This window comes from Cygnus olor, chromosome 1 (assembly GCF_009769625.2).
Source record: "Cygnus olor isolate bCygOlo1 chromosome 1, bCygOlo1.pri.v2, whole genome shotgun sequence".
NCBI classification, from domain to species: domain Eukaryota; kingdom Metazoa; phylum Chordata; class Aves; order Anseriformes; family Anatidae; genus Cygnus; species Cygnus olor.
Genome location: NC_049169.1, coordinates 177,829,385 through 177,856,347, shown reverse-complemented (window position 1 = coordinate 177,856,347; position 26,963 = coordinate 177,829,385). Strand labels below are relative to the sequence as shown.

The 26,963-nt window shown below is 38.2% G+C and overlaps 1 protein-coding gene across 2 annotated transcripts; it reads right to left on the bottom strand.

Moving 5' to 3' along the window:
• On the bottom strand, positions 1-25,430 carry DNAJC15 (DnaJ heat shock protein family (Hsp40) member C15). Of its 2 annotated transcripts, XM_040541479.1 has the most exons (7): positions 25,275-25,359; positions 20,171-20,267; positions 17,574-17,625; positions 15,567-15,640; positions 8,615-8,691; positions 3,393-3,463; positions 1-258 (listed from the first exon to the last, which is right to left on the bottom strand). In XM_040541479.1, the coding sequence occupies exons 3-7, from the start codon at positions 17,614-17,616 to the stop codon at positions 188-190; spliced, it is 336 nt and encodes a 111-aa protein (XP_040397413.1). In that variant the 5' UTR covers positions 17,617-17,625; positions 20,171-20,267; positions 25,275-25,359; the 3' UTR covers positions 1-187. The 2 variants fall into 2 exon arrangements, with proteins under 2 accessions (XP_040397413.1, XP_040397405.1); XM_040541471.1 differs by lacking the exon at positions 20,171-20,267 and having other exon boundaries at positions 25,275-25,430.
• Between the last annotated feature and the right edge of the window lie 1,533 nt (positions 25,431-26,963).

Here is a 26,963-nt window from a genome sequence, read left to right as displayed (position 1 = left end):
AGTCTTACACCTTTAATTCTGACAATAAATATAAACATTCAGTGCAGTGTTAAGAAACCATGCAGAACAAGTAGATGTACTTGTAGCTGCGCACAATGAATCTATTGAATCTTCCACAGAAAGACGTGTAAAAGTTGATTTTCTTTTTTTTTTTTTTTGGATCTCCTTTGATGCAAGGCTTAGGATTTCAATTTTTGGCACTGGATTCCAGCAAGTCTTTTGCTTCATTTATTTTTGTTGCTAAGTAAGGTGATCCACCTGAGAAGAAAAAAGGTAAAGGATTACCATTTACACATCAGTATCAACTGCTTTACTTACAGAATCCCCTTATTACTTGCTTTTATTAGCTCCCCTTCCTAAGTAGATCCTTCTCATACAACTGATTAAAAAAATGACACTGATATGAAGAAAACTAATTGATAAGGAACATGAAGAATGTAATCAAAACTGAAGCCACTGAAGAATAAAGCTAAACAATTTCTCAGAAAGAAGTCCAAAATCTAAAATCATTTCACACTGGTGTGATTTAGACTTGCAGTGCAGTTTCGCTGCAAATGTATGCAAGGTCAGCTGTCTCGAACATTCATCTAAAGCTAATAGCTATTATGCCTACCCACCCCAAAAACTAAGAGGCAAAATTTTATAAATAATTTTGACAAAATCATTAAGCATATGCACACACACACACACCAAGCCTCTGCTATTCTAGATGCCCAGAATTACCAGGCAGAAACTGTCACATTAAAACTATTTAAACATGGTATGCCTTCTAACTTCTAGTCCTGAACACTGTCATTGCTTTACGCTCCATCTAACAATTTGATTACAGTTCAGCAATCTTTTTGTGTTTGTTTTTTTACTCTCCCCCTGAGTGCCAACCATCTGCCTACAGTCACTGAAAACAGCATTACAAGGTCTGTATCAGTAACTTACCATTTACTAGAATACACCTATATATTTTTTTTAATGTAAAAATGTGATTCCAGCAGTACTATTCAGCACATTGAACAGCCTTTTCCAAGGCATCTGTTCAATAATAATTTTTTCATTCATCATAAAAGACAGTGATAGAAGAAACAGAGAAGTAGTAGCAGTAAACGAGTAAACAAAAACAAAAAGCCATTCCTGCAGCAATCCAGATCATTATAAAGTCAGTTCATGGTCTAATAAAACAAGTGGAAAAAATAATGGAGTTCAAGTATATTGTTCATGTTTCGGTTTTGTTTGAATGTAGTCCTAATAGCTAAAACACATTTGAGCAAAGTGAGGCAGGGAAGGGTAGAGAATCGAAATATAAAAACTAAAAACTAAAACTAATAATAATAAAAGAATTGTCTTTCTACCCAGGATTTGCTACATTGGTTGAGTATTGCTTCTTTCAAAGAATAGACAAGAAGATAAACAGTAAAGACTATAAACTGCAGTAAACAAGTATCCAAAATATTTTTAACTTTGCCTTTTATCTTTGGTTTACTACATATCTACAGTGCAAGATCTTAAATTCCAATCTGCTAGAAGTGTTTTCACTACATTTACATCCTTGAGTGCCATATTAATTTTGTAGCCCTCCAATGAGAGAAAATTCAATCTCATGATTGCCTAAGTGTTTGTTTATAATTAAGGCAAGTCCAAAAGGCTTATCTCTTCCTCTGTTTCTGTCAGTAAGTATTCTTTCATAAAATTATTAACTGATAAAAAATAACATACAATATATAAACATAAAAACACTTTTAAACTGAACTAAGTAAAGGTTAATAAGCAACCACTTTAGTACTGCTCACTGGGGATGTTATTATGCAAACTTCTATATATTTCTTATTTATTTCTAATCATGTTCTCTTCAACGTTTTGAGTCTCAGATAACATGTAACTTTTAAAATCTGTATTTACTGCTCTTTCTTCAAACAACTCCAGCTGGTAAAACATTATTTTGGAATAACACTCTAATGCTGGATATTATTTTTAAAAGCACATCTGTGCTACCAGAGCCAGAAGAAATCAAGATACATACACGCGCGAACAAATCTCTCTGTGATGCCATACGTTCAAGATCACTCCAGGCCTTAGCTCTGCAGCTGAAGACATTAGCCAATGTTTTTCTTTTTGGCCATGCCAGAAGAGCTGCAGGGGCAGCAAGGAGGCACAAATCCCTTTAACTGGTGTTCCTACTGTGAAAATGCTCCATCCTAATAGCGCACAGGAGGCCTCACTACATCCATCGAAACCTGCATTGTGCCCAGCTGCAGGTGCATTATGCTGTAAGAGCCGTCGGTTAAAATGTATGATCTTTGTAATGGGAACTGCCTCCTTAGGGCTACTCAACACCCACATGGAGATTCATGGTTCTGGCTCAAGTCTCTCAATACTGCTACAATAAAACTTTGAAATTTATTATTAAAATCTTTTGACCTCCTGGGTACTCTAGCAGTTAAGAGGCATTTGACCATCATGATGTATTAAAAATGCAAAAGATAAACTAGAAAAGAAATTATATTTATGCAGCTTGTACATTACAAAAAAAGTGTAAAAAATGAAAGCATGACATCGAATAAGCAGGACAACTTCAGAATTAAATTGAGGGATGAAGACATCAAAGAAAAGCATTGACTAAACACTTCACATGGCCAGTGGTCAGTTATTTTTCCCATTTTCTTAAAATGGGGTGTAGGCAGGGAGCCCTGTAATTCTGTCAAAAAGATGTAAAAAAAAAACCCTCTGATTTCCCCTTTTGACTTCTGAAATACAGTGCAACTCTTCACCATCTGTTATTTTAAAGTCAAAACAGCAATGAACATATGGGCTTTCTTTCTCAACCAGCTGTAGTGTAGTTAAAGTTATAATAATAGCCTTTCTGTAAGATAAATTTACATTAAAAACCTGGCCAGTAAAGCAACAGTGCCCAGCTTTACGTTTTTTCCAAGTGAATTCAAGGAAACCTGAAATTCAAAAATGACATACTTAGTGCCTGCAGAACATTTCCCCACAGAAAGTTACTTTTGTACACGTGACTGGTCCATCCCATTTCAATACAGGAACAGGAGTTTAATATAAAAATGTTGTAGCTCATTTTTCCTTATTTTGCAGAAGGGTTTTTTTCTTTTTTTCTTCTTGTAAACCAGTGTGGAGCACTGTTACACAAGCTTATAGTTTTATCAGAAATAGCACAAGACAAGAAAACCTTAATGAAAGCTGAGCAACTTACTAAAGATGTAGTTCATAAAGTCTGGAAATCAGTCTAGTTTATCTGAGATACAATGCACAGAACCTTAAGTCTATAAATAAACTTCATACAGTGTGGTTGTTTATACAATCAGTAAACTGAAGAGATCTCATTTAAGCCTCTTCCTTTCCAGCTTTGATTAAAAAAAGAAAAAGAAAAAAGAATTACTTACCTTTATCAGGATGATTCAAAATCATGATTCTTCTATGGGCTGTTCTGATTTTGGCCCTGCCAGCAGATGGACTGCAAAAATAAATTGAAGTGCTTACTATAAATGCCACTGCATTCAGGCTATAAATTAACAGTTTATACTAGCTTCAAAAATAATTAAAACTTGAGATTTTCACCATCTTGTGGACGAAACATAAAATTGCATCTTTGAGGAAACTATTAACAAAAGACATGCAAGATACTGGGAAGGACATTTTAAAAAAAGCCTGTGTATTTGACACATACAAACATCCTTCATCCTTTTTCTTTTTTTTTTTTTCAAACTCAATACACCCACAGTGATTTAAAATACATAATTCAGGGGGAAATAAAAAAGCAGCTTTAGGTGTATCTAGTTGGTATTCTTATCATCAGATGCAGAAAAAATATTTTTTCCTCCTAGAAAAGAGGTATTTATATGACCAATGACAAAACAACAAATATTAAATATTATCATATTTTTTCTACTGTAAATATTTTTATAGTTGCTATAAATACTCTCTGTTGGAGCCTGGTGAAAAAATATATTTGTTATTTTTGCAAAGCTGTTCAATACGTTGCATTTAGGGACATGTTGATTTACAAGAGCTATATAATGCTGTTTCCTTCAATGACAGATACATAAAATATGTACTTCAACTAAATTAAATATGTACCTTACCAGACAAATAACCACTTATGGATGCAGTATGCCAGCACAGTAGACTCTGGTATGCAAAAGGACAGTTTAAATGGTTTAGTTTTTCGTAATTTGTTAGCATGCAGAAACGAAGCAATATTTTCCACTTCAGGTAGCTTCTTAATCTGTGATGATTCAATTAATCTTTTTGTAGATACAGTCTGAACGCAAGGTATCAGCCTAACTACGCTCCCGAGGTAAACAACCTCAAATTATTACTCTGTCACAGGGAAATTAGTGTATGTTACAAAAATAGTTCACAGAACTGTGTAAGAAAAGAACATTTCAGTGGAACAAAGTAATCCAGAAAGTAAGAATTAACCAGAGGGTGAAGCGCCTGGAACTACAAAAATGATTTATTATCACATAGCTAAAAATAAGATGCCCATATTTTTATTTGTGCATCTGTTGCTTAATATTGTAATAATAGTTTTATATCATAATAATATAAAGGGAAGTTGATATAGCACATTTAGAAATTCAAATGGCTAACTGGAAAAATTGCTGCTGCATATTATGGAAAATCATGCAGTTTTGTTCTAACAAGCAACTGAAAATGTGGTGTTTGTATCTCATAAACTAATGAAATTTGACATTGTCTTATTTGGCTATAAAGACTTATATGTAAAGGATTAATTGCTATCAGAAAAAAAAAAAAACTAATGTCAAAAATCTCATTTTCATTGAACTGGTACAACCTCACAACCTGAGTTAACCCAACACCACCTCCTAACCTCACAGACTTTCTCTGGCTGGAAAGTCTATCCCCAGGAACACTGGGAACACTTCTAAGGGCAGAGCTGACCTTCAGGGGCCATGGGTGGGCTGCAGGAAGGAGCTACCAGGAGCCCTTCATGCAATTCAGCAAGGACACAGATGCAGAGCCCGGCACCTGGCGGGGATGAGCCCCTCACAGCGCTATGGGCACTGCACAGCCAGGCTGGGGAGCAGCTCTGCTGAAAGGACAACACCTGGAGGACAACAAGGTCATGAGCCAGCAGCAAAGGAGGACAGCAGCCTCACGGCAGTATGGACAAGAGCATGGTCACTTGGTTGCCAGAAGTATCTCTTCCCATCTACTCAGCCAAGCACATGAAGCGTCCAAGAAGGCCAATGGAATCCTGGCTTGTATCAGGAATAGGGTAGCCAGCAGGAGCAGGGAGGTGATAGTCCCCCTGTACTCAGCTTTGGTGAGGCTGCACCTCGAGTACTGTGTTCAGTTTTGGGCCCCTCACTACAAGAAGGACATCGAGGTGCTCGAGAGTGTTCAGAGAAGGGCAACAAAACTGGTGAGGGGTCTGGAGCACAAGTCTTATGAGGAGCAGCTGAGGGAGCTGGGGGTGTTTAGTCTGGAGAAGAGGAGGCTCAGGGCACTCAGGGCACCTCATTGCACTCTACAGCTTCTTGAAAGGAGGTTGTGATGAGGAGGGGGTTGGCCTCTTCTCCCAGGTAATTAATGATAGGACTTGAGGAAACGGCCACAAATTGTGCCTGGAGAGATTTGGATTAGATATCAGGAAAAACTCTCTCTCTCACAGAGTGGTCAGGCACTGGAACAACCTGCCCAGGGACGTGGTGGAGTCACCCACCTCTCACGGTGTTCAAGAAGCATCTGGACAAGCTGCTAGGAGATATGATTTAGTAGCTTAGTGGGTAGTATTGGTGATAGGAGGACATTTGGACTAAATGATCTTTCCAAGATTTCCAAGGTTCTTTCCAACCTTGTGTTTCCATGATTCTGTCACATCCAGATGCTGCACCCCTGCACAGAGCAAATGTACAGCAACCAGAGCAGGTTCAGGAAAGGCCCCACCTTGCTCAGAGGCTAGAGCATTTGCCTTGTGAGAAGGGGCTGAGGGAATGGGGCTTGTTCAGCCTGGAAGAAGCAGCCCCTCAGTGCCTACACAGAGATAGGGAAGAGTATGGGTCCAGGCCCTCCACAGGGACTCAGGGTGGGAGGGTGAGAGAAAATGGGCAAAAAGTGAGATGAGAGGTTTGGACCAGACACGATACTTTCTGCTCAACCAGGACAGCCCAACAGTGACAGAGGTTGCCCAGAGCATCTTTGAAGACCCTCTGGGTAAAGAGCTGAGCAACCTTGTTTTGAGCAACAGAAAGGACTAGAGCCCTCCTGAGGTCTCTCCCAACTTGAGTGGCCTTACAATCATACAGTATACTTGTGTTTACAATGAAAAATAAAACACAAGGAAAAAAAAAAAAGAATCAAAACTACCAAACCTTAAATATTGTTTATTTAGTGCATGTTCTTTTATGTAACCTTAAAAAAAAAAAGCTGTTAAGTCATTCATGTTTTAAAAATCACAACAAACATTTTCAACTAATGCATAATTATTGTAATTCATTTTGTACATTAACAAACACTTTCTTTGGAAAGAAATATTTTGCATCTCGTTCCGTGGAAGAAATGGTATGATATAGATAATTTTATTAATTTTTATCTAGAATTTTAACTTACAATTTTCATCAGACGTTTTCTAACTTCAGAAATTCAGCAGCAGGGATTTGATAGTAGTAAGCCATTATACTTAAGACATCCATAGGCAAAATTATTTTATACTGGCAAATCTAATGCTTCGATAACACTCCTAACATTTTCACTTTCTATCTCATCTCAGACATTTCCCCATCTCTCCCACCAGCAGTTCCTCCTAGAGGGTATATAGCTGTTAAAAATTATTGCCATGTTGTACTGAATTTCAGTAATCTGTTCTGCTTAATAATAAAACTTGAAAATAGTTGGTATTTTTAATACAGTACTCTGTAGCTTTGGATACATTTACATAGTTTAAATATAAACAATGCACATACATGTTTCTGTCAAAAACCTTGCAATCTTAGAAAATGTCTATTGGAGTATAATATCTGGAACGTGTAAAGAGCCAATGTACTTGAAATGTAAAAGCTGCCATTGTATGTTCACCTTTATCATGCCTCTTTATTTACAGAGTGCCCACATACATACTGAGCACTTAAAATAATGAACAAAGTCTCTGCCCCCAAATTTAACATGACTTGGAAGTGAAGACACAGAAGACAAAAGCTACAAAAATAAGATCAATGCCCAGACAAAAATCTAGTTTATTCATAGCTTGGCAGTTTCCATAATACTTTAAAACACACTTCTTTTTTTTTTTTTTTTTAAATGGCACCTTTATACATGTAATACTGAGTTAAAAACTGGTCTACGAAGGTGTTTTCAAACAATGTGAAGGCTTCCTATAAAGGTATTAGCCATGCAGCTACACAATTAAAGGCTCAATTCTTTAAACATTAAGAACATTCCTTATATCTGATTAAGAATGGTATTTGCAAGCCTGAGCCCAAACACATCAAGCAGTGTCACTGTTCCCTGTGCAGACTCAAGCTATTAAAATAAAAAAATTAATAAGGGACTGACTTCAGATGTGAAGAAACTTCAGGCATGTACATGAGCAGTGTTCAGACTAAGCATTACCACTGTAAACAGACTTTAATGAGCTGCAGTGTGCTACTCTGCAACACGACTGAATCTGCCCTTATAAAGTAAGTGAAAATGTAAATACATTATCAAACATAAAGGTCAAAGGAAATATTTCTGAATAGCATTCATATAAATCTCCTGTTCAGTGTTCAAGCACAAAATATTTCAAATGTAGTTTTTTATTTTACAAATTCTTGAAATGAATGCTACATCTCCATGGTTTCCATTATGTTAGAAGTAAACACAAATAGCACACAAACAAGATTTTAAGTCTCAATTTTCACCACCTGAAATAATTTCTTCTGGAGATAATTAAAACCATCCTCTTTATTTTTCCTAATCTTAGAATTCAGAACCAATCTAAACCAGAAATAGGATATCTACTACCTAAGGTCAGATCTGCTCCTCTCATCTGGAGAGCCTTTAAACTCACCATTTGCTTTACAGAACCTGCTAAAACATGTGCTACCACTGGCCATCCATGTTTCTGAAAAAAAATCCACTTGAAAATCCATTGATTCCTCAGCCTGGAAATGACTTGCTATACCCACTCTAAATGACAAGTCTCTCAATGTACTTTTTGTTTGGAGTATGCTGTAACTCTTAATCCATACAAATTGAAGAGTCGGGAGAAGAAAAAAAAATACTGACAAAAAAAAGAGCAAAATTGATTTGTTTTCCTTATTTATCAATATAATCTACAATATTGCTCATATCAGGGTTTTTATTGGAAACCAAGCCATGTGATTGCACTAATTAGCACAGTATGTGCTATTCTGATTATTTTAAGAGCACTAATTCTCCAATGCAGTATGTTGTCATACCTTCAAGCCAAACGTAAGTCGCATGTTCCATCACTATTTATTTTTTGCTTTCTAGCTTAAGCAGAATATTAGAATGGTTTAAGCCATTAGATGTCTTTAAAAAAAAATATATGATTTTGGCCGGAGTATTCCACATTCTTGCAACATGCATTTTCTTCATTCACTCACCAAACAAAAACACATTAATGCAACACACCTACCTTACACCTAAAATAAGACTTGCTTCTCGCCTACTCATTTTCTGTTCAAATCCTCCTTTGTAGTAGGATGAAAGACTCTAAGAAGAAAAAAGACAAAACAAGCAATAATTAGTTTCATATACAAGGTGCCAGGACCTAAATCCTATTTATTTGACCCCGGTCAGAGCATAACATTCATCTATAATTTATTTTGAAGGCATGGAGTGAGTAGAAACCAGATAATATGAAAGGACTTCTCCTGGGTGTTAACACATACAAAAGCCAACTTAAATATAGCTATCTGTGTTTTTACAATCTTCTACTACTAATAGAAGATATTAATAGCTACAACCATTAAAATCCTGCCTTCAGGCAAAACAGTCCAGAATCAAAGTACATGCTAGTATAAAGTGGTACACTGCCTGTGTTTGGGGAGGCAGGTAAGGAAAAGGAGGAAAGTTGTTTAGAATAGCATTGGTTGCACTGAAATGGAAAATGGCAAGAGTCACAACATTCTGGCGTCCAAGGAATTATGGATGATCACTCTGAATTCCACATATTTCTACAAAGAAAGTAGGTATAAGCTATAATAAAACAATAAGAATGATAAATACAATAAACTGATGAAGAGTTAATTTTTTTATATGAATCAATGTTACTTAAAAAAATATATCAAAGAATTATTTGAAGAAACCCTGGAAAAAAAAAAAAACACAACAACAACAAAAAGATAAAAGGTTTAGAAAAGCACAGGAAATCACTGTGCTGGAGAACACTGGAAAGTAGCAGAGTACATGGGGAAACCCTGGCCAGGTTTTGCCTTTATATCCTTCCCTAGACATTGATGACTGATGAAGATTAGAAACAGAATTTGGGGTTAGTTTTTCATAAAAAAACTCACTAGCACATGTGACTTTAGCCACTGTTTTAAGACAAAAGTAAGAAAAAAAAAAAAGGAAAAGAACATTACAGAAGAGATAGAGATGAGAGTAAATCATTGCAACAATTAATTGTCATAGGGAATAGGTTGAAAGTATACTTGTCAACTGTAAATACATTTTTAAATAAATTTTTAAACAATTACTGAACCACAAGGATGGTTAGCAATGACTTCCTCAATGTAAATGTTTCTTACAGAAGAATTAGGGATAGCCCACTGCTATACAAATAACAGTCCCAGAGGCAACAGACATAGCTCCAAGACAGCCTGCCTCTGGGAATTGGCACACAGTGCCAATTGAATCTGCACTCAACAAGACTGAAGTTTTTTTTCCTCAGTGCAAAACCTATCATCTAGGGAAAAATAAGCTTCTTTTGCTGCTGTCAAAGGGAAGTCTGGCCTGAGAGCTGAGATTACTTTTTAAATGTTCCTTTTACCCCCAAGTAAACATGTGCCTAGCCCTTAATAAAACACTTTTCTCACTAGCTACACTAAATATATCCATTCATATCCAGCGAGAATTTTGCCTTACATTTATACATATTCTCTCTCAAGTAATTTCAAATGCATTAAAGCATCTGTCTATGATATCTAAATAAAGCCTTTAATTAAGGTTAGGAACAACATTCACCCAAAAGCATGGTTCAGAAATAATCACCTATTGCTACCGGTACAGAACGTCTCTGAAGGCAGCAATACCCTCGTGTAGCCAGGAAGTGTCACACAGCCACAGAAAAGATATATATATATATATATATATATATATATATATATTATTTTTTTGTCAACTTTTTTTGTGCTGCTATGATCTGTAGCAAATCTTACTTTTCTTCTTCCCACCCCACTCAAAACATACATGAAATTACCACCACTGTAACACTTTGGTTATCAAAACCAAAGCAACTGCAGGCATGCCGTGCCTACAACAAAAATCTGTTGATGAACCACTGCTACAGCTGTAGGGTAACACAAAGCAGGTCTGTCATAGTGCACAGCAACATTAGAGGTTACAGTACATAATACACGGGGAACACAAATGGTTTACATAATACACGGGGAACACAAATGGTTTCTCCAGTTCAAGAGGAAATTATTCTAATGATTTAATGGTCACCAGGTAACATCCTTGAGGAGGTAAAAGTGCCCAGAATTTTGCAAGGACATCGAAGAATTACTACAGCCATGAGAAAAGAAAAAAGCATGCTTTAATGCCCTGTGAAATATTTTCCAGAACTTCTTACAAAGAAACTTAAATACAGATGGATTTCTGAAAAGGTTAATTCTTCAACCCCAGCATAGAGCTCTAACACAATTGGACACTGATTCATGTAAAGAAAAGCAATATTTGAATTCTCTCTAATAAGCTCCTCTCTGTTCTTGGTAGATTTCATCTAAAATAGCTCATTTGAAATCAGGGAATAGAGAGAGAGATGACTATAGGCTTAAATTCAGAAATATTTTTTCAGGTTTTTAACGCACTTTTCCTTGACATTGTTCTAACCTCAGGAAGCCTTGATTTGGTTCACTTCCAAGAGAAATCAAAAAAGAAATTCTGTTGTCTGTGTCCTTTGGCACATAAACAAATAGGAACCTTCAAAAACACTGTGTGCAAGTGGGCATCAAGAAAAAGCATTTTCTTCTCAGAAATGAAGCACAGGGCAAGAATAATCATTTTGTTAAATTAAAGTATTGAACCTAAACAGAATTTAAAGCAAAAGGAAATTAGACATCAAAGCCACTGTTCCTCTTGGTTAGAATATGGGGAAGAAACATTAAGTCTCCATTTTAGGAAACATCTTGGCAAATTTCTAGTTCCCATATAAAACAACTTTTCCATGCTATTCAAATTAAAACTAAGAAAAAATGCTTTCTTTTCTAAGTAATGACTACAGTGAATGAAAAAATACTCAGATATTTTTCTGTTAAGAGAACTTTCTGATGTGTAGACAGTTCCAGACACTTTATTATTTATTAACTCTGGCTATTGCAGAAAAATTTTGTACTGGAAGAATCACTAAAATGAGCTCTCCATTTCTTCATCCTATTGGAGAGGGGCAGGGGAACTTCCATTTAATTTACTCATTTCCTTGCATATTGTTACTGTTTAGCAACTTATATAAGCAAATTCTGCTTACTGAACAAATGCTATTAATAGGTTGAGGGTGAAATAGAAGATGGCTGGACTTGTTCTGCAAACATGCATTCACTCTTGTAATTTTTCACAAAATCCAATTCATTTGGACTGTGACATCTTCAAGATACTTTTCCTGGAATAGCACAGAGAAAGCATAATGACTAGTTCCATGCAAGATAAATGATATTCAAAACTCCGTAACTGAAACCAGACATCACATCAAATTATATGAGGTAGTTGTTTTTTTTTCTGATAACTTTGTGTGTTGGTCCACCACCAACACAGTCCCCCACAGAAAAAGGTAATAAACACAGTGTGTGCGTGTGCTATTTAGAAGCTGTGTTTATAAAGTAACCTAAAATTTGCTGAGATCATCCTAGAGATTAACATAAAATGGGCTGCAAATTGTATTAGTCTCTGGAGGTTTTATTTTCAATCAAGGACAAGATGGATGATTACTACTCTTACTTCTTAATTCAGAACTCTATGCATCTGAGAAGAAATGGATCAAATAAAGGAAATTTCATATGAGGTGCTATAGAAGGGACCATTGTTTTCTGGACCACAATTTTCAGGGTTGGGGAATTTAAGGATTTTAACAAATTTGCCTAGAATTGCTGTTTCTATAGCTGAGTATTAAATATAATTGATTAAAAAAGGAAAAGCAGTGCTCTTGAAATATTTTTTTATTTACTCTTATAAGAAAATATTAACGTTATGATTAATAGCATTAAGGTCTCTCTGAGGAAGAAAAAACAATTGACTACTTAGCACCATGAACCTTCTATTTGCAATAGATTCAAGACGCTACCCAGAGAAACAAAACAGTGTCACTGGCATTAGTGATATGAGTAACAAAATAAGGTTCAAGCTAAAAATAAATAAATTTAAAAACAAAGTGTTTCTCTGGAAACCATCGTGATGGACTTGTTATAGAGGAGAAATAAAAATGTTCCCTCTTATGTCGTCTTCCCCTGAAAAACGATGGTAGGAAATGTCAGTACTAAATCACAGCAGCATTTACTCTTTACACTTAAAAAGTCTATATATTTAATTGCCATAAGTTAAAGCTAAATGAGAGGTAGGAATTCAGAATAAAATGTAACTATTTTTAGTTGCTTTTACTTGCTCCTTTTGGCTAGAAGATGAGTGGAATTGTTGACTCTACACGTTAGTTATTTAGGTAAATAGTGTCAGACACTCAAGATCCAACAAGCAGGCACTTTAAATGATCACTTCGTAACTGCTCAACTTGACCTCACGTAAGTAATTTATTAGCGAGCAGGAAGAAAGCGTAACACTGTGCAACTGCAGCTAACAAGAGCTGCAATTTCTATTGCGAACAGGAAAAAAAAAGTAACTGCAAACGTGGGGAGAAGAAGAGTAGGGGCTTACAGAAAGAACCAGCTAGCATTTCAACAGGCAGCTGCTTCACACACTTCCCCCCAAAACGAAGGCTATGAGGGACAGGGTTTGATTCTAGAAAACGAGAGTAACCACTGAAATATACAGTGACCAAGTTAGGAGCCTCCAAACACTTCAGGAAACCAGCAAAGTAGCACTAAGCCTAGACATGAAATGAATACCAGGTGCTTTTTCCAGTAAACACACAGAAGTACTAACTGCTTGATTTCCATTGTCAGCACAGTTTAGAGAGCAACAAGCTGTAAAGAGACATGATGAAAGTGCTAACCCATAGATTATATTCAGCAGCTTCAAATTCCCCAAAACAAAATCATGTGAAGCAACTAAAGAAGTTTGGACAGCAAACACTTACCTAGAATCTTTGTATATAGTATTTTCTCTTTCTATTGTTTTACAGAAAAATTACAAATAGGAAATGATTGTTAAGGGGAAAAAAAACTCAGAAAATATGCAATCCAATAAAGTTGTGCCTGTAGAGTAATAGAGAACAGATAACCTTGGCTTTGGAATTAGACAAGGGACTTAAATTTGAACTATGATTGTAGAAAAAAAAAAATTGCCATTACCCTCACAAGTATACAGTTAACAAATACATGCAGTTAATGGCAAACCAGAAAAGAGTTTTAGTATATCCAGCAGATCTCATGTTATATTGAAAACTTCTATTTTTATTATCAGCAATAGAAGAGAAGCACCCTACTGGAGATCAACATAAAACTCTGGGCTTTAAGGCAGGATGTGAAGGCAGAAACAGGACTCAACTCCAGAACCACTGAGAATTCAGAAGGTACTCTGGGTTGTTGGTGAATTCTGCAGGACTGTGAAAGTCATTAAGGTAAAAATGAAATAGACCTCTAGTGAGCCAGGCTCAGCCAACATACTGGTTCTGAGGGGTTCAGTTTCCTAGGAACAGGCACCTCTCTGTGCAGTAGCATGTCATATTTCAATGTATTAAAAAGAGTCACCGCCTGCATTCTTGCATGCAAATATCTGAATTTAGATTCACTAGTCCGTAGCTACAAGTGGATAGATGAAGTGCTGGACTAAAACTTCTGGAGAAGGAGAATGAAGACTGAAGCACTCCCTACTCTGAAGCTACATCCTTACTGCTTGCTAGTTCTAGTCACAGTGTATCTGCTTCACATGATAGCAATTTAATTCACAGTGCCTAAAGTCCCCTCTGCTGTTTTGGCAGGCAACATGGGAATCTCTCCAAAAATTACTTTAGAAAGGAAAAATGAAATTGGTGTCGGTCTCACGACAGCAATGCAATAGAGGGACAGAGAGCAAAAATTGATCCAGGCACACCATTTCTGGCTGATACACATCACAATTAAGAACAAGCGTGGAACTGCCCTAAGAGGACAGCCCACGTTTTGAGTGTCTTTCCCTCCCCCAGAAGCTTGCACTGATCGTCCTTGCACCTTCAGCACATCAACACGAAGGAGAGAAGGCAAACAAATCTGGCCTCTAGCTTCTGCCTATTCTTGACATGCAGTATATAGACAAGCTCCACGTTGCAACTGGCCTCACAAATACATGCAACGTTAAGGAACGCTTCAAAAATCCTGCATGTTTTTTTCAGAAAATAATCATCTGCAATAATTATTCACTCACGCTCACACATCAAAAGGTGAACGGTGGAATTATCCACTTCCATCTTGGACAAGTGTTCACAGACTGAACTTTGAAAGAATCAGTTGCTATAAGCAGTCACCTACCTCAGTAGAAATTACTTTAAACAAACTGGAATGGAACATATTTATTTATTTACCAGAGAACAGTGCAGTCATTGAAGCCAAAAAGAAAGCGCTCTGGAATATTTCCTGTATTTCCTCCTCTCACAACAGCCTACCTTTTGATTTGTCTTCTTCATTATTTTATTTTAAAACAAGTGGAGCAATAAAGAAAACAGGATCTTGGTTAAGAGCTCAAACGTTGTAGCTGGGGAACAACAAAAAAAAAAGACAACTCGTGTGCAAAGAGATAGAGCACCTTGTTTTCTTGTTCACACATGAGTTGCAAAGAAAGAAAACAAGCTCCTCCATCTCTTTGGCAACCTTTCCTGGAAGTTTATCTGTAAGAAAAATGACTGAATTTGTTCCTTTTTAGCTTCTTAAAATGAAACTGCAGGTCATTGCTTTGTAATTGCTAGGATTTAGCTATCTTCTCACAGCCCACTTCAACAACTTCTTATAAGACTTACTAGTAAAAAGTTCTGAAACACAGAATGTCACCAGAAAAATCAGAATTGCTTATGAAATCTCACAAACATTTTTTGATACAGTTTCATCTACTGAGACTTAAAATATACCCAATAAAATGCTAGAACATACAGAGTAAGGAGCACCCTCACCCTGGGGAAAAAAAAAAATCTAGCTGGCACTTACCATGTTCAAACATAAAATGGCTCCTTTCTAAATACGTAGAATTTAAAAATGATTTAGCTATTATGAAGTAACCTCTAAACTTACAGAAGTTGAAATCTTCCTTGCTGTCTCTGTAATTGCTTGCTCCAATGGCTTCCAAAGGTGGAATGCATAACGGCCTGGAAAAGATTGAAGTTAGATGAACTTATAATCAACATTCACACATATACACACAAATAGCCTCTGACATCTGCTCCTCAACTTACAGAAGAAAGAATTTTCATTAAAAAAAAAAAAATCAAAATCATTCTTCATTGTTAAGCTTTTCATTTCATTTATTTGTTGTACAGCACTGTTGCACTTTACTGCTTTTCAAGATATTCCCTCAACAGCTGGTTTTGGATCTTGCCCAGCAGAAGTCCTGTGATAAACCTGCAATGGTTTACATTTTTCAGTCTTTATATTGGGACTGGGGGCAGGAGAATGCTGATACACTGAATATAAAAACCCAGTCACAGAGCGCAAAGATCCGTTGTGCTTGCGCACAAAATGAATAGATTTAAATGCATTTCAATATGACAAATGAAGTTATCTGCCTTGTGAACTTTAAGAAAAAGCGAAATATGAAACATTAGCTTTCAATAAACATTATTTATTAAATACTGTTCAAAGGTTATGTCCTCCAAAGAAATCTATATACTACATGTTTCTTGGTATGATGTTGTATGCTTAATCACATATTTTAAGCACTGCATTTTTTATTTTGTTACAAAGAGAAGGCCGTTTGGGATTCATAGCCATTCAACTCCCAAATGGCAGTGAGCATCTATAGCTAAGAAAGACTACATCACACTAAATCAGAATGTATTCTCTGAAGCACAAAGAGGGTCTACCAACTAAAGAATCAAAATTTGTATTGCATTACTGGCAGGTTTTCCCTGTAGGTCCCCTTCCCCCAATTTATGTTTTGATTAATTATTCATTAGCAACATAACTTACTATTATACACAATGGAAAAGCATTGTATCAAATGTGTCTCTGCTTTACTCTTATAACATCTTGCTTTTATTCTTAAAATACAGGATGTCTCCATAGGTTATTTTAGCCATTTAAGTCTGTGCCTACACTAACATACAAGTTAAAACCACTGTTGGAGTATCATTGCTGAAATGCTGACATGTACAAATAACATACTACCTCACCTTCTTCTTAAAGCTTTCTTTTACCACTTCATTGCTAGCTGTCACTACTACTTCAGCTCAACCAGCAAAAGAAATTCTAAAAGCACTCCTCTTCTGCTTCTATACAAGCATATATAACAACAAACTGAACAGGTGTACATCACCAGAAATCCTGACTTTCCTTCCCCTAATTAAAATAAAACAGCTGTACCCACAAAACACCTGCTGAATTTTAGTGCAACTTGTTCATCTATGTGCATCTATTCTTGGTGTACGTATTTGCACATGTCTGAGCATGGCTGATTTTACATCCTGGAAGTAATGGATACCAACTTGTGTATTTCAATACCAGAACAGACCAGTTACGCCATCTGAATCAACCAGCATGTAAATCATGTTAAGCCAATGGCCCACATTCACACTGGAATACATTTTTCAGAAAAAACAAAGTCCAGATACAAGGAGTTCAGGTAACAAACAAGCTATTATAGGTACAGTTTGATCTGATAAAGCACTGTAGCCACTAAAGCCTTTTATTTTTCTCTATTTGAATTTGTCTAGCATCACCTTCACACCAGAAGATCCTGCTACGCACTTCTGTACTAAAGAACCTCTTCCTTGCAATATCCTTGTGTGTGTGCATGTATAATGTCATCATCTTACATTATATTTTGCAGAAAAAGAATATGCAGAACCTTTTCACTGCTGCCCATAAAATATGTTTCTCTAGCAGCGACTTTTTCAAAGAGAATTTGGGAAAATGTATCAGGGAATTTTGAAGGGACAGGAGCTACAACTGGGCACAATTCTCCATAGCACTCTCAGGCAACTTCCACTTCCCAAAATAAATATTCATAAAAACTCCATTAACCTGTTTGGAAACAGCAGCAGACGGGTAGCAGTTCCACAGTCTGCTAGAAATTCAGCTTACCTGCAAATGCAACGGTTGCAATGCCAAGTCCAACTGCTATCATAGATCTGGCCTAAAGCAGAAAAAACAGGAAACAAAATAAACTGCAAATTCAATTTCAAATACAGGCATCTTTAACAGCAAGTATTTCTTATGCCTGCCATATATAATTTATATGAAATATAAAAGAAGGTTCTGTATTCCACAGGCTACATCAGATTTTATACTTCAGCCCCACAAACCCAATGCTTCAGGTTTAACTTGCAACTATCCATTAGCATATCAGTGAATAAACACTAACAGCTTACTATATGCAATAATAAAAACATAAGGCAGACACTGCTCAGGATTACCTGAATTTTTTTTTGCGCAGACTAGTTCAACACAGTCTGAAATAATGTTTGCCATAACAGAAGGTGTTAGTTTATTACAAAAACATGGGGAGCAAAAAAAAAAGTCCCATCCCACAGCTGTAGCCACAAACAGGATTGTCTTCCATCTCTCACTCTGTGACTCATGGAAGCACCAGAGTCAACACATGGAGCCTGGACATTTCATTATTTACTGTCGACCACTGTCTGAACTTATAGTAAAAATATTTGTAAAGAGACTTAAGACAGTTTTCATTTTCAGCTTAAATTTGCTTCAAGTCTAACTGGACTCTTGGAACCAAACTCACCAAAAGACTTAACCATCTGATTCACTAGCAACTCCTACCTTTTGCTAGCTCAAAGGCCCCGGATAAGGTGTGTGTATTTTTTTACACAGTTTTTGAAGAAAGTCAAGCATCTTATGAAGGATATTGAACAAGAAGCTACTACACAATACTTAGTAAACCTGGAAGATGGGACTGACTCCTCAACCTTCTCCAGAACTCAGGAAGGGTAACGAGCATCACAACCACACGTCTGGTGTGTCAGGCTATCTATCCACATCTGAAAAGCCTATGTTTAACACTTGAAAAAAAAAAACTGAAATAATGTTATCTGTGGCATTACCTGTTTTACGATAGGTTAATAATGCCTTGAAGTTTATGCCAGAAATCATGAGAAATCAGATTAAGCCTGTTTAGTTAGAACTCAAAACATAAGTACAGTGAAAATGCTTTTATCACCAGATTGCCTCCTCTGTGTATGGCTTTCTGCTCCTATTACTTCTGCATTTATCCAAAAACTGGCTTATAAGATTTCTACCAACAAAGCTGAGAGCAGGACTGGAGGCCCAATTTTCAACATTAGTGTCCCAGTAACAGGATCTGGAACCATGTAGTCTTCGCTACTAAGACCCCCCAGGGCTAAAATTCTTTGTAGCCAATCCTATTTCTAGACAGAGGAGGGGAAGAGTTGGGAAATACAGGTTTTAAAGCCTTCAAGAATTGGATTATCAGGGGCTAGAACCCATCTAGAGCTCCAAAGTTAAGACTGGGGGAGTTTTATACAGAAGTGCTTAACATCCACCTGTCTATCCCATTTTATTTGTCTAACTCTCCATTTCAGTGTAGCCTTAAGTCTTGATATTAGCAATCATTTCTGAACTATAAGCATGTAAAAATAACGTAGTAGTTTAATGTCTGTTGTTCCTTTCAGTTGCACAAAATTTCCCTTCATCTTCAGACCATGAAAAAAATATAAGTATGCTGCCTTAAATGGTAGATGAAATAAAACGGTGAAGCACACAGTTCATCTCACTAAACTAAAATTCGTTTCATTTCTTCTCACAAATCGGTTTTCCCAGGCTCTCAATATACAAAAACCTTCCACGAAATTCTTCTAATCTCTGTTTAGAGACTAAGCAGCAACTGCCACGTTTCTGGAAATATCAAAACCCTATAGAAATCCTATATTGTTCTGTGGCCTGCGATCATTGATTTATATGCAGTACAGACTTTCCAGAATTCATTCAGAGTGACAGTGAGAATCTTTCACTAAGTGGTTACAGCCAATTAAGAGCCCAACAATGTGTGAAATAGATCATATTAGGAAAAAATATATATTTATTAACCTGTGCTTGTCAAAATTAAGTTATACTGGCTTTGCCACCAACAAGGTGGCTTATGTCAGCGATTTACAGCAAGGTACACTGCCACTGGTAAGAGACACCTCCTCGCAGGTAAAGGCAGAGCAGAAACCAGGCTAATAAATAAAACCTGGACCCTGTCAGCTCAGCGCAGACATTGCTTAAGTGTTTTTGCAGAGTGGTTTGGGAACACAGGGCAGAGATCCCTGAGGGCCTTTGATAGAGTCAGTCATGTCCACTGGCGTATATTATTGCAATCTCAGTGGAAAGCACTCACAGTTACTGGAAAGCGAGTGGAAAGCAGATTTAAAAGAAAAAAAAGTAAAAAAAAAAAAAAAAAAAGTGTGCCAGCAGCTCTAGTTTAAAAACTGTAAGGAAGATCAGCAGGAATCTGAAGACCAGCCAGAAAAGTAGCTAAAAGGAATTGGAAGATCAAGCCAGAGAGGCATGAAAGATTGTCCACATTTACAGGTGAGGTACCCAAAAAGCTGAGGAACGTTGGTTTAAAAACTGAATTTAAATCAATGGAAGAAAGATTGCATGGTTCATCTTTTACCGTCACAGCCTCTCTCATAAAATCAGAGGTAACTTCAAGTACTAACCAGTAAATCCTTTAAGTCCAGTCTGCTTCAGATTCCTTTTCCATGCTCACTTAACTCAGATCATTATTTAGAAGAGTAAATCAAGGCTACCCTGGTGCTTTGAAATAAAGAACACAAAATTTTATTCTTATAGTGAGTGCAAAGCTTTAATTAAATGCACCCTTTTCTCATCAATATTAAAGAAAACAATTCATTCTCAATGTGAAAGGGATCAGCTTATTTATGGCATGCTAAGACAACAAGCACCATGACTATTTTGGATCACATTGCTTGAAAATGCCTGCTATTTCAGACTCAAAGGCTCAAAAAAACCTACCACCAACAAAAAGCAACAACTCTGACTTTCAACTATGACAGAATTAGCTTTTTTTTCTTAAACTTGTTTATTTTTTGGGGAAATTTAAAATATGTGGGTTTTTATATGAAAGCATTCTTTTAAGATCCAAGAGGGAAAAATAAAGAAATAAAAGATTAAAAAGTAAAATCTGTCCCTTTCTTGATTCAATGAATCAGCTCCCAAAGGTAAGTCATCAACCCTGTGCTATTCTGCTGATCTCAGTATTTTAATTTTACTATGTAGTTCAGTTTTCAGTAACAAACCCTCTTCGATACAGATAATAAAACAAAGTTTTGCTAAATCTGCAAAACCTGGATTTTTTTTTTTTATTATTCTTTTGAGAATTATGTATTAGGAAATAGACACATTAGAAAGGCAACTGCAATACCTGACTTATCAGAGCATTGGCAAACAAAAATGGATAAAAGCATATTAACTAACATACAGTATATATGCAGAGGTATACATTATATGCTGTTAGCATAGAGATCTATGGCCTAGTTTTTTAGTACGCAATTTTCCAGAAACCTTAATTTTTAAGAAGAAACTGGGAAGAGTAAAACTGGGAAGAATAAGTTATTCTTTCTGCAAATTCCTAATCCACAGTGCCCTGCTAACTTAACTGTGCTCAAAAAGGTTACTTCTGTAACTCGTAGCATTACAACTTTTTCTTCTATGTAGTAGAAAAAAAAGTTAATTTAACAAACAAAGAGAATTTCAAATACATGCTTCTAAAATTTCAGCACAATACATCTGACTACAGGCTACCCAAACCAACTTCACAAATGTCAAAATATACCTGCTTAACAGGGTTTGGATTTTATACTCTGCTTCTTCTACTACTATCAGTGAAAACACCTTTCTTGGTTAAATGAAAAATATTTTGCTTTTCCTGCAATTAGCTTTCAGATACACAGCAAGAGCTCAATTCTTTTTTGGGCCACAGAAAGCTACAGTCTAATGGAATAAAAAGCACAGAGAAAATAATAATTTGTTCTGATGGGCTGGGCAGCAATTTATTAGTCTTTTTTCTCTTTAAACAGCTGTATGCTGCTAAGAAATAGGATTCACATGTATATTAACCAAGCATACAAAAATATTTCTGAATATTGTTTAATATTCAGAATAAATAAAAATGCCTGAAATAAATGATTGTATTTGGCATCGAAGGCAGAAGGTTTCTTCTACTCCTCAGAAGAGTAGCTACAGCTTATTAGAAGCCTGTTTCAGAGCAAACCACCTAATCAGCTCTATATGGAGCCGGATACATTGGGATTATATCATAAACTATCTGCAACAGATTTGATTTCATAACCTAATGCCTTGCATCCACTCTTACCTTCCTATGAAATTTAATTTCTTTTCCAATAGTAAATTAAAAGTAATTTCAGCTGGATACTCCTCTCCATACTCACCCAATTTTCATGTAATTTTTTTATCATCTATTTTACAGCATTTTTTTCTCTTTTCAGTTTAAAAAGAAAACGCTTGCATGCTCTCAGCTGATGGGGGACTTCAACCACCTGGCTGTGAGCTGGGGAAGTCCCACAGCAGGCTCTGAGCAATCCAGGAGACTCCTGGAGTGCGTTGAGGACAACTGCCTGCTCCAGGTATGAGACAAGCCAACTGGAGGAGAAGCATTACCGGACCTGGTGCTCACCAGTGGGGATGAACTCGTTGAAAAGGTTAAGACTGGAGGCAGTCTGAGCTGCAGTGACCATGCCCTGGCTGAGTTTGTGATTTCAAGAAATACAGTCCTGGCAAAGAGCAAAGTCAGGACCCTGAACTTCCAAAGACCAAAATTCCAGCTGTTTACAGACCTGGTGGATGGGATCCCCTGGAACACTGTCCTTAGAAACAAAGGAGCTGACAGCTCTTTAAGGATGTTTTCCTTAGAGTGCAAGAACTCTCCATCTCCTGTGTAAGAAAGCGGGCAGGGAGGGCAGGCAGCCGGGATGGCTGAGCAAGGACCTGCTGGTCAGACTGAGGCGCAAGAAGGAAACGCACAGGCAGGGGAAGCAGGGACATGTGGCCTGGGAAGAGCACAGGGATGCTGTCCGGGTGTGCAGGGATGGGGGCAGGAAAGCCAAGGCACGGATGGAACTGAGCTGGGAAAGCGATGCAAAGAATGACAGGAAGGGATTCTCTCAGTACGTTGGCCAGAAAAGAAAGGCCATGGAGAGCGTGTCCCCTCTGATAAACAAGAGAGAAGAACTGGTAAGGAAATACATGGAGAAGGCTGAGGTACTCAGCAACTTCTTGGCCTCAGTCTTCGCTGCCACTCAGGCTTCCCATGTCTCTCGAGTCCCTGAACCTCTGGGCAAGGTTTGGCTGGGGGAGCAAAGTACCTCCCACTGCAAACAAAGAGCAGGTTCGAGACCACCTGATGGAACTGAACAGGTACAAGTCTGTGGGGCCCGACGCTGTACATCCCAGGGTCCTGAGGGAACGGGCTGATGGAGTTGCCAAGCCTCTCTCCATCCTACTTGAAAAGTCCTGGCAGTCAGGTGAAGTCCCTGGTGAATGGAGAAAGGGAAACATCACTCCCATTTTTAAAAAGGGTAGAAAGGAAGACCTGGGCAACTACAGACCTGTGAGCCTCACCTCGGCGCCTGGGAAGATCATGGAACATTTCCTCCTGGAAGCAATGTCAAGGCACATGCAGGAGGACAAGGAGGGGATCCGAGACAGCCAGCATGGCTTCACTAAGGGCAAATCATGCCTGACCAACCTGGTTTCTTCTATGATGGAATGGGTGTATCAGTTGACAAGGGAAGACTAACCAGGGTCATTTACCTAGACTTCTGTAAGGCCTTTGACACAGTCCCACATGACATCCTGATCTCCACATTGGAGAGAGATGATTTGAAGGGCAGACCATTCAGTGCAGAAGGAATCGGCTTGAAGGCCGCACCCAGAGAGTGGTGGCCAACGGTTCCATGTCCAGGTGGAGACCAGTGACAACCAGTGTCCCTCAGGGGTCTGTCCTGGGAATGGTCCTGTTTAATATCTTAATCAATGTCGAGTTAGGAGAGGGTGCATGGGGCGGGGAAGGTGTTTTTAGTTTGCTTTTAGTTTCTCACTGTTCTAATCTGTTAGTAATAGGGAATAAATTATATTAATCTCTCTATGCTGAATCTATTTTGCCTGTGATGGTAATTGGCGAGTGATCCGCTTGCTGTTATCTCAAACCTTAAGCTCTTTTTCATCATATTTTCTCCCCCTGTTCGTTTGAGGAGGAGGAGTGAGCGCGCAGTGTGACGGAGTTTACGTAGCCATTAGTGTGAAACTGCCAAAAGACACTCTTAACCCTGGATGCAGTAATGAATAGACACACAATGCTATAGCTGATCTTGCTACACCTTTGAATTTAGTAAAAAAATTAAAAAAAATAAAAAAAAATTGCTTTGTCCTGCAACACCTTTGCATTTAATTATATACAACTTCACCTCCTTCTGAATTCCAGAATTCCGTAACTGGGAATCTAATAAGCATGTACCCTCTCTTCTTCCACTGCTTACATGAGGCCATGAAATAGGTTCCAGTCAAACTACAAATTAGCTCCCATTGCCAACCATTTGCTAACAGTTTACAACAAATATGGCTGAAAATGCATTTTATAATACATAGACAAGTTAAAGATGAGCTTCATGAAGAAGCACTTCAGGATAAATCTAGTCAAGACTGAAAGCATATGAGTTAGAGATGAAGCCATTTTAATTAATTTATATTCCCATCTTTTACCGAACAGTAGTCTCTAACTATCACAGAAACGGCATGTCTTTACCAATGTTATTCCTCAAAAAGTATGGATTATCAATTATAGTTAAATGTAAAAACGTATCTTAGCACCTGGAAGCTCAAGGGCGAGCTTTCTTCCCTTTTTTCTTCAAGGCTCTGACCATGGTACCGCATGGATTTTCATTTAGACTTTCTATAGTTCGTAGCCTTTGAACCTCAATGTGTGAACACCGCGGCTGGTCCCTATGGTACCAAGCTGGCTGACATGTTTTAGACTACACAAATCATAGAATATCCCAAGTTGGAAGGGACCCACAAGGATCATTGAGTCCAACTCCTGGCACCACACAGGTCTACCCAAAAATTTGGACCATATAACTATGAGCACAGTCCAAATGCTTCTTAAACTCTGACAGGCTTGGTGCTGTGACTGCATCCCTGGGGAGCCTGTTCCAGTGCGCAACAAAAGCCCACTCTGAAATATTTTGCACTTCTTCTGTAATGTCAGTTTAAGGTCCTTACCTTCAAAGCAGTTACAGGATCACTCTCCAGCTCCCACTAAAACCTAAGTGCTAATCCTACAAATCCCTGTGACAGAAGCCCAAAGACCACAACCCCAGCAGAAACCCATAAATGCTGAGGACACTGCATTCTCCACCAAAAGGCCTGTCTAAAGAATAAAATTCAAGGAGAAAATCCCAAAAGTCCAGAACCTGGTAATATAAAACCCTTCCACATAACCCGGAACACACCAAGAACACGACAAAACAACTCCCGCTGTAGACACTGTACTCCTAGACTGCTGTAACAAGGAACAGATAGTTTATAGAACCCATATATCATATATAGAGAACTATAATGTGAAAAATGGCATTAAAAAGTAAACTCGTAGAAGCAGACGCATGGACACAAGCATGTATTTACAGGCATTTAATAAGCGTGAAACCCAAGCCCCCCGGTGCGGGCAGAGCCCGTCCTTGTCCCCCCCACCCAGTGCCCGCCCCGCCCGCCCCGCAGCGCGCTCACCAGCCCCCGGCCCGGCTCAGTTTGGCCCTTGCCGGCACCCGTAGCGGCCCCGGTGTACTCGGCATAGCGCAGGGCCTCAGAGGAGGCCCCGGCTCCCTCCATGATGGCGTCGGTGACGGCACGCTACGGGCTGCCCGGAGGGACAAACCAGTTGAAACGCGAAGCTCCGCCCCGTGTCACTCTGCCCTGACAGAGGCAGGGGCCCCCCTGGCGGGGAGCGGGGCGGGCGGTACCACAGCGACTTGGCGGGGGTGTGTGGGATGGAGACTCGTCCTTCACCTCCTCGTCCCCGCTTCGTGGTCGCCCTCGCGTAGACTGCCGATTCTGCTAAAAGAGGCTGAGGGCTCGGCTTTACCGCTGAGGTTACCGTGAGGGCGCTCATCTCTCAGGTGGAAGTTGAGCCCCCCCCGCCTCACCGCAGGTGGTACGCACCGCACTGAGGAAGGGCGGTTGGGCGGGGCGCGGTGCTTTACCCCCTGAGGGGGCCTGGGGGGGGGGAGGGGTATTGTATGCGTCCCGATCTTCTTCTGTTGTCCTTCGGCCACTCTGAGGAGCTGGGGGGCTGTCAGACGGGTGGCTTCTTGTTCAAAATCCAGAGAAAGAACGGGAGAAGGGGGGGTGAGAAAGGGATGAGGGAAAACGTATGCATTAAAACTTAGGGTAAGAAGTGCAAGAAGGAAAACACTTGAAAGGAGGAAAGGCCAGGCAGAAATTATTCATGTCGCTCTTCAGAGAGTAAAGGATTTTATAAAGGGGAAGACGTCTACAAAGGAAAGGATAAAGGAAGTCAGATCTGGGGGAAAAAAAATAATGATAATAAAAAATTCTTCTTTAATATTTATATTTTTGCATCTTGGCTGATGTCTGTATCTGTCAATGTATTTTGATGTCCTGAAAATCCTGGCAGCTGGGGGTCATAGTTCACCCCGCTGAAAATCTTCAAGTGATACTTCAAATGCAGCAGTTGCTGGTCACTGTTAGTCCTGTATCACCAACTAGAACGTTCCATCTCTTCTCAGTAATGCAGCATAACTGATCTTCTTTTGCCCTTACCTTACTTCAACCTTAATCTTACCTTAACCTTACCTTACCTTTGTAGTACTGGCACTGGAATTGTCTGGGCACCATGGAACTCAAGAACAAAAAAAAAAATAATAAAAGTATCTCCTGTTTTGAAGTGATTTTTCTTCAGATACATCATTCTGAGCCTGTATTGTGATTTTGTATATCTGATTGATACTTATCAATCTTCTCTACCACTGACAGGCAACTACTTTAATTCATCTTTAAGTATCTTCATAAAGTACAGCTACTATTAGCTGTAAAGGTGAGAATAGCATTTCATTAATCTCAGACAGATATATAAATTTAACTTGCTGCAGCACAGAAGTCGTTGGAAGTTGTCTGATGATTCATCTGGGAAGAAATATATACCTTTTTACATCTTCGTTCAACACATAACATATGATCATGTATGATTAATATTTAAATTTTCAGTGGAATTGAATTTCTTGTAATCTTGAAACCTATTTCAAAATCAATAAAGATGTCCCCAATTGATCATTTTTTGTTCATTGATTTGTATAGCAGTAATGCAGAGTAGCATGTCACTTGCTACCTTTTTGATTAGCAAACTCCGTTTAAAAGTAATAAATTTAAAATAGTGGAATTGAGTAGGCTTTTTTTCCC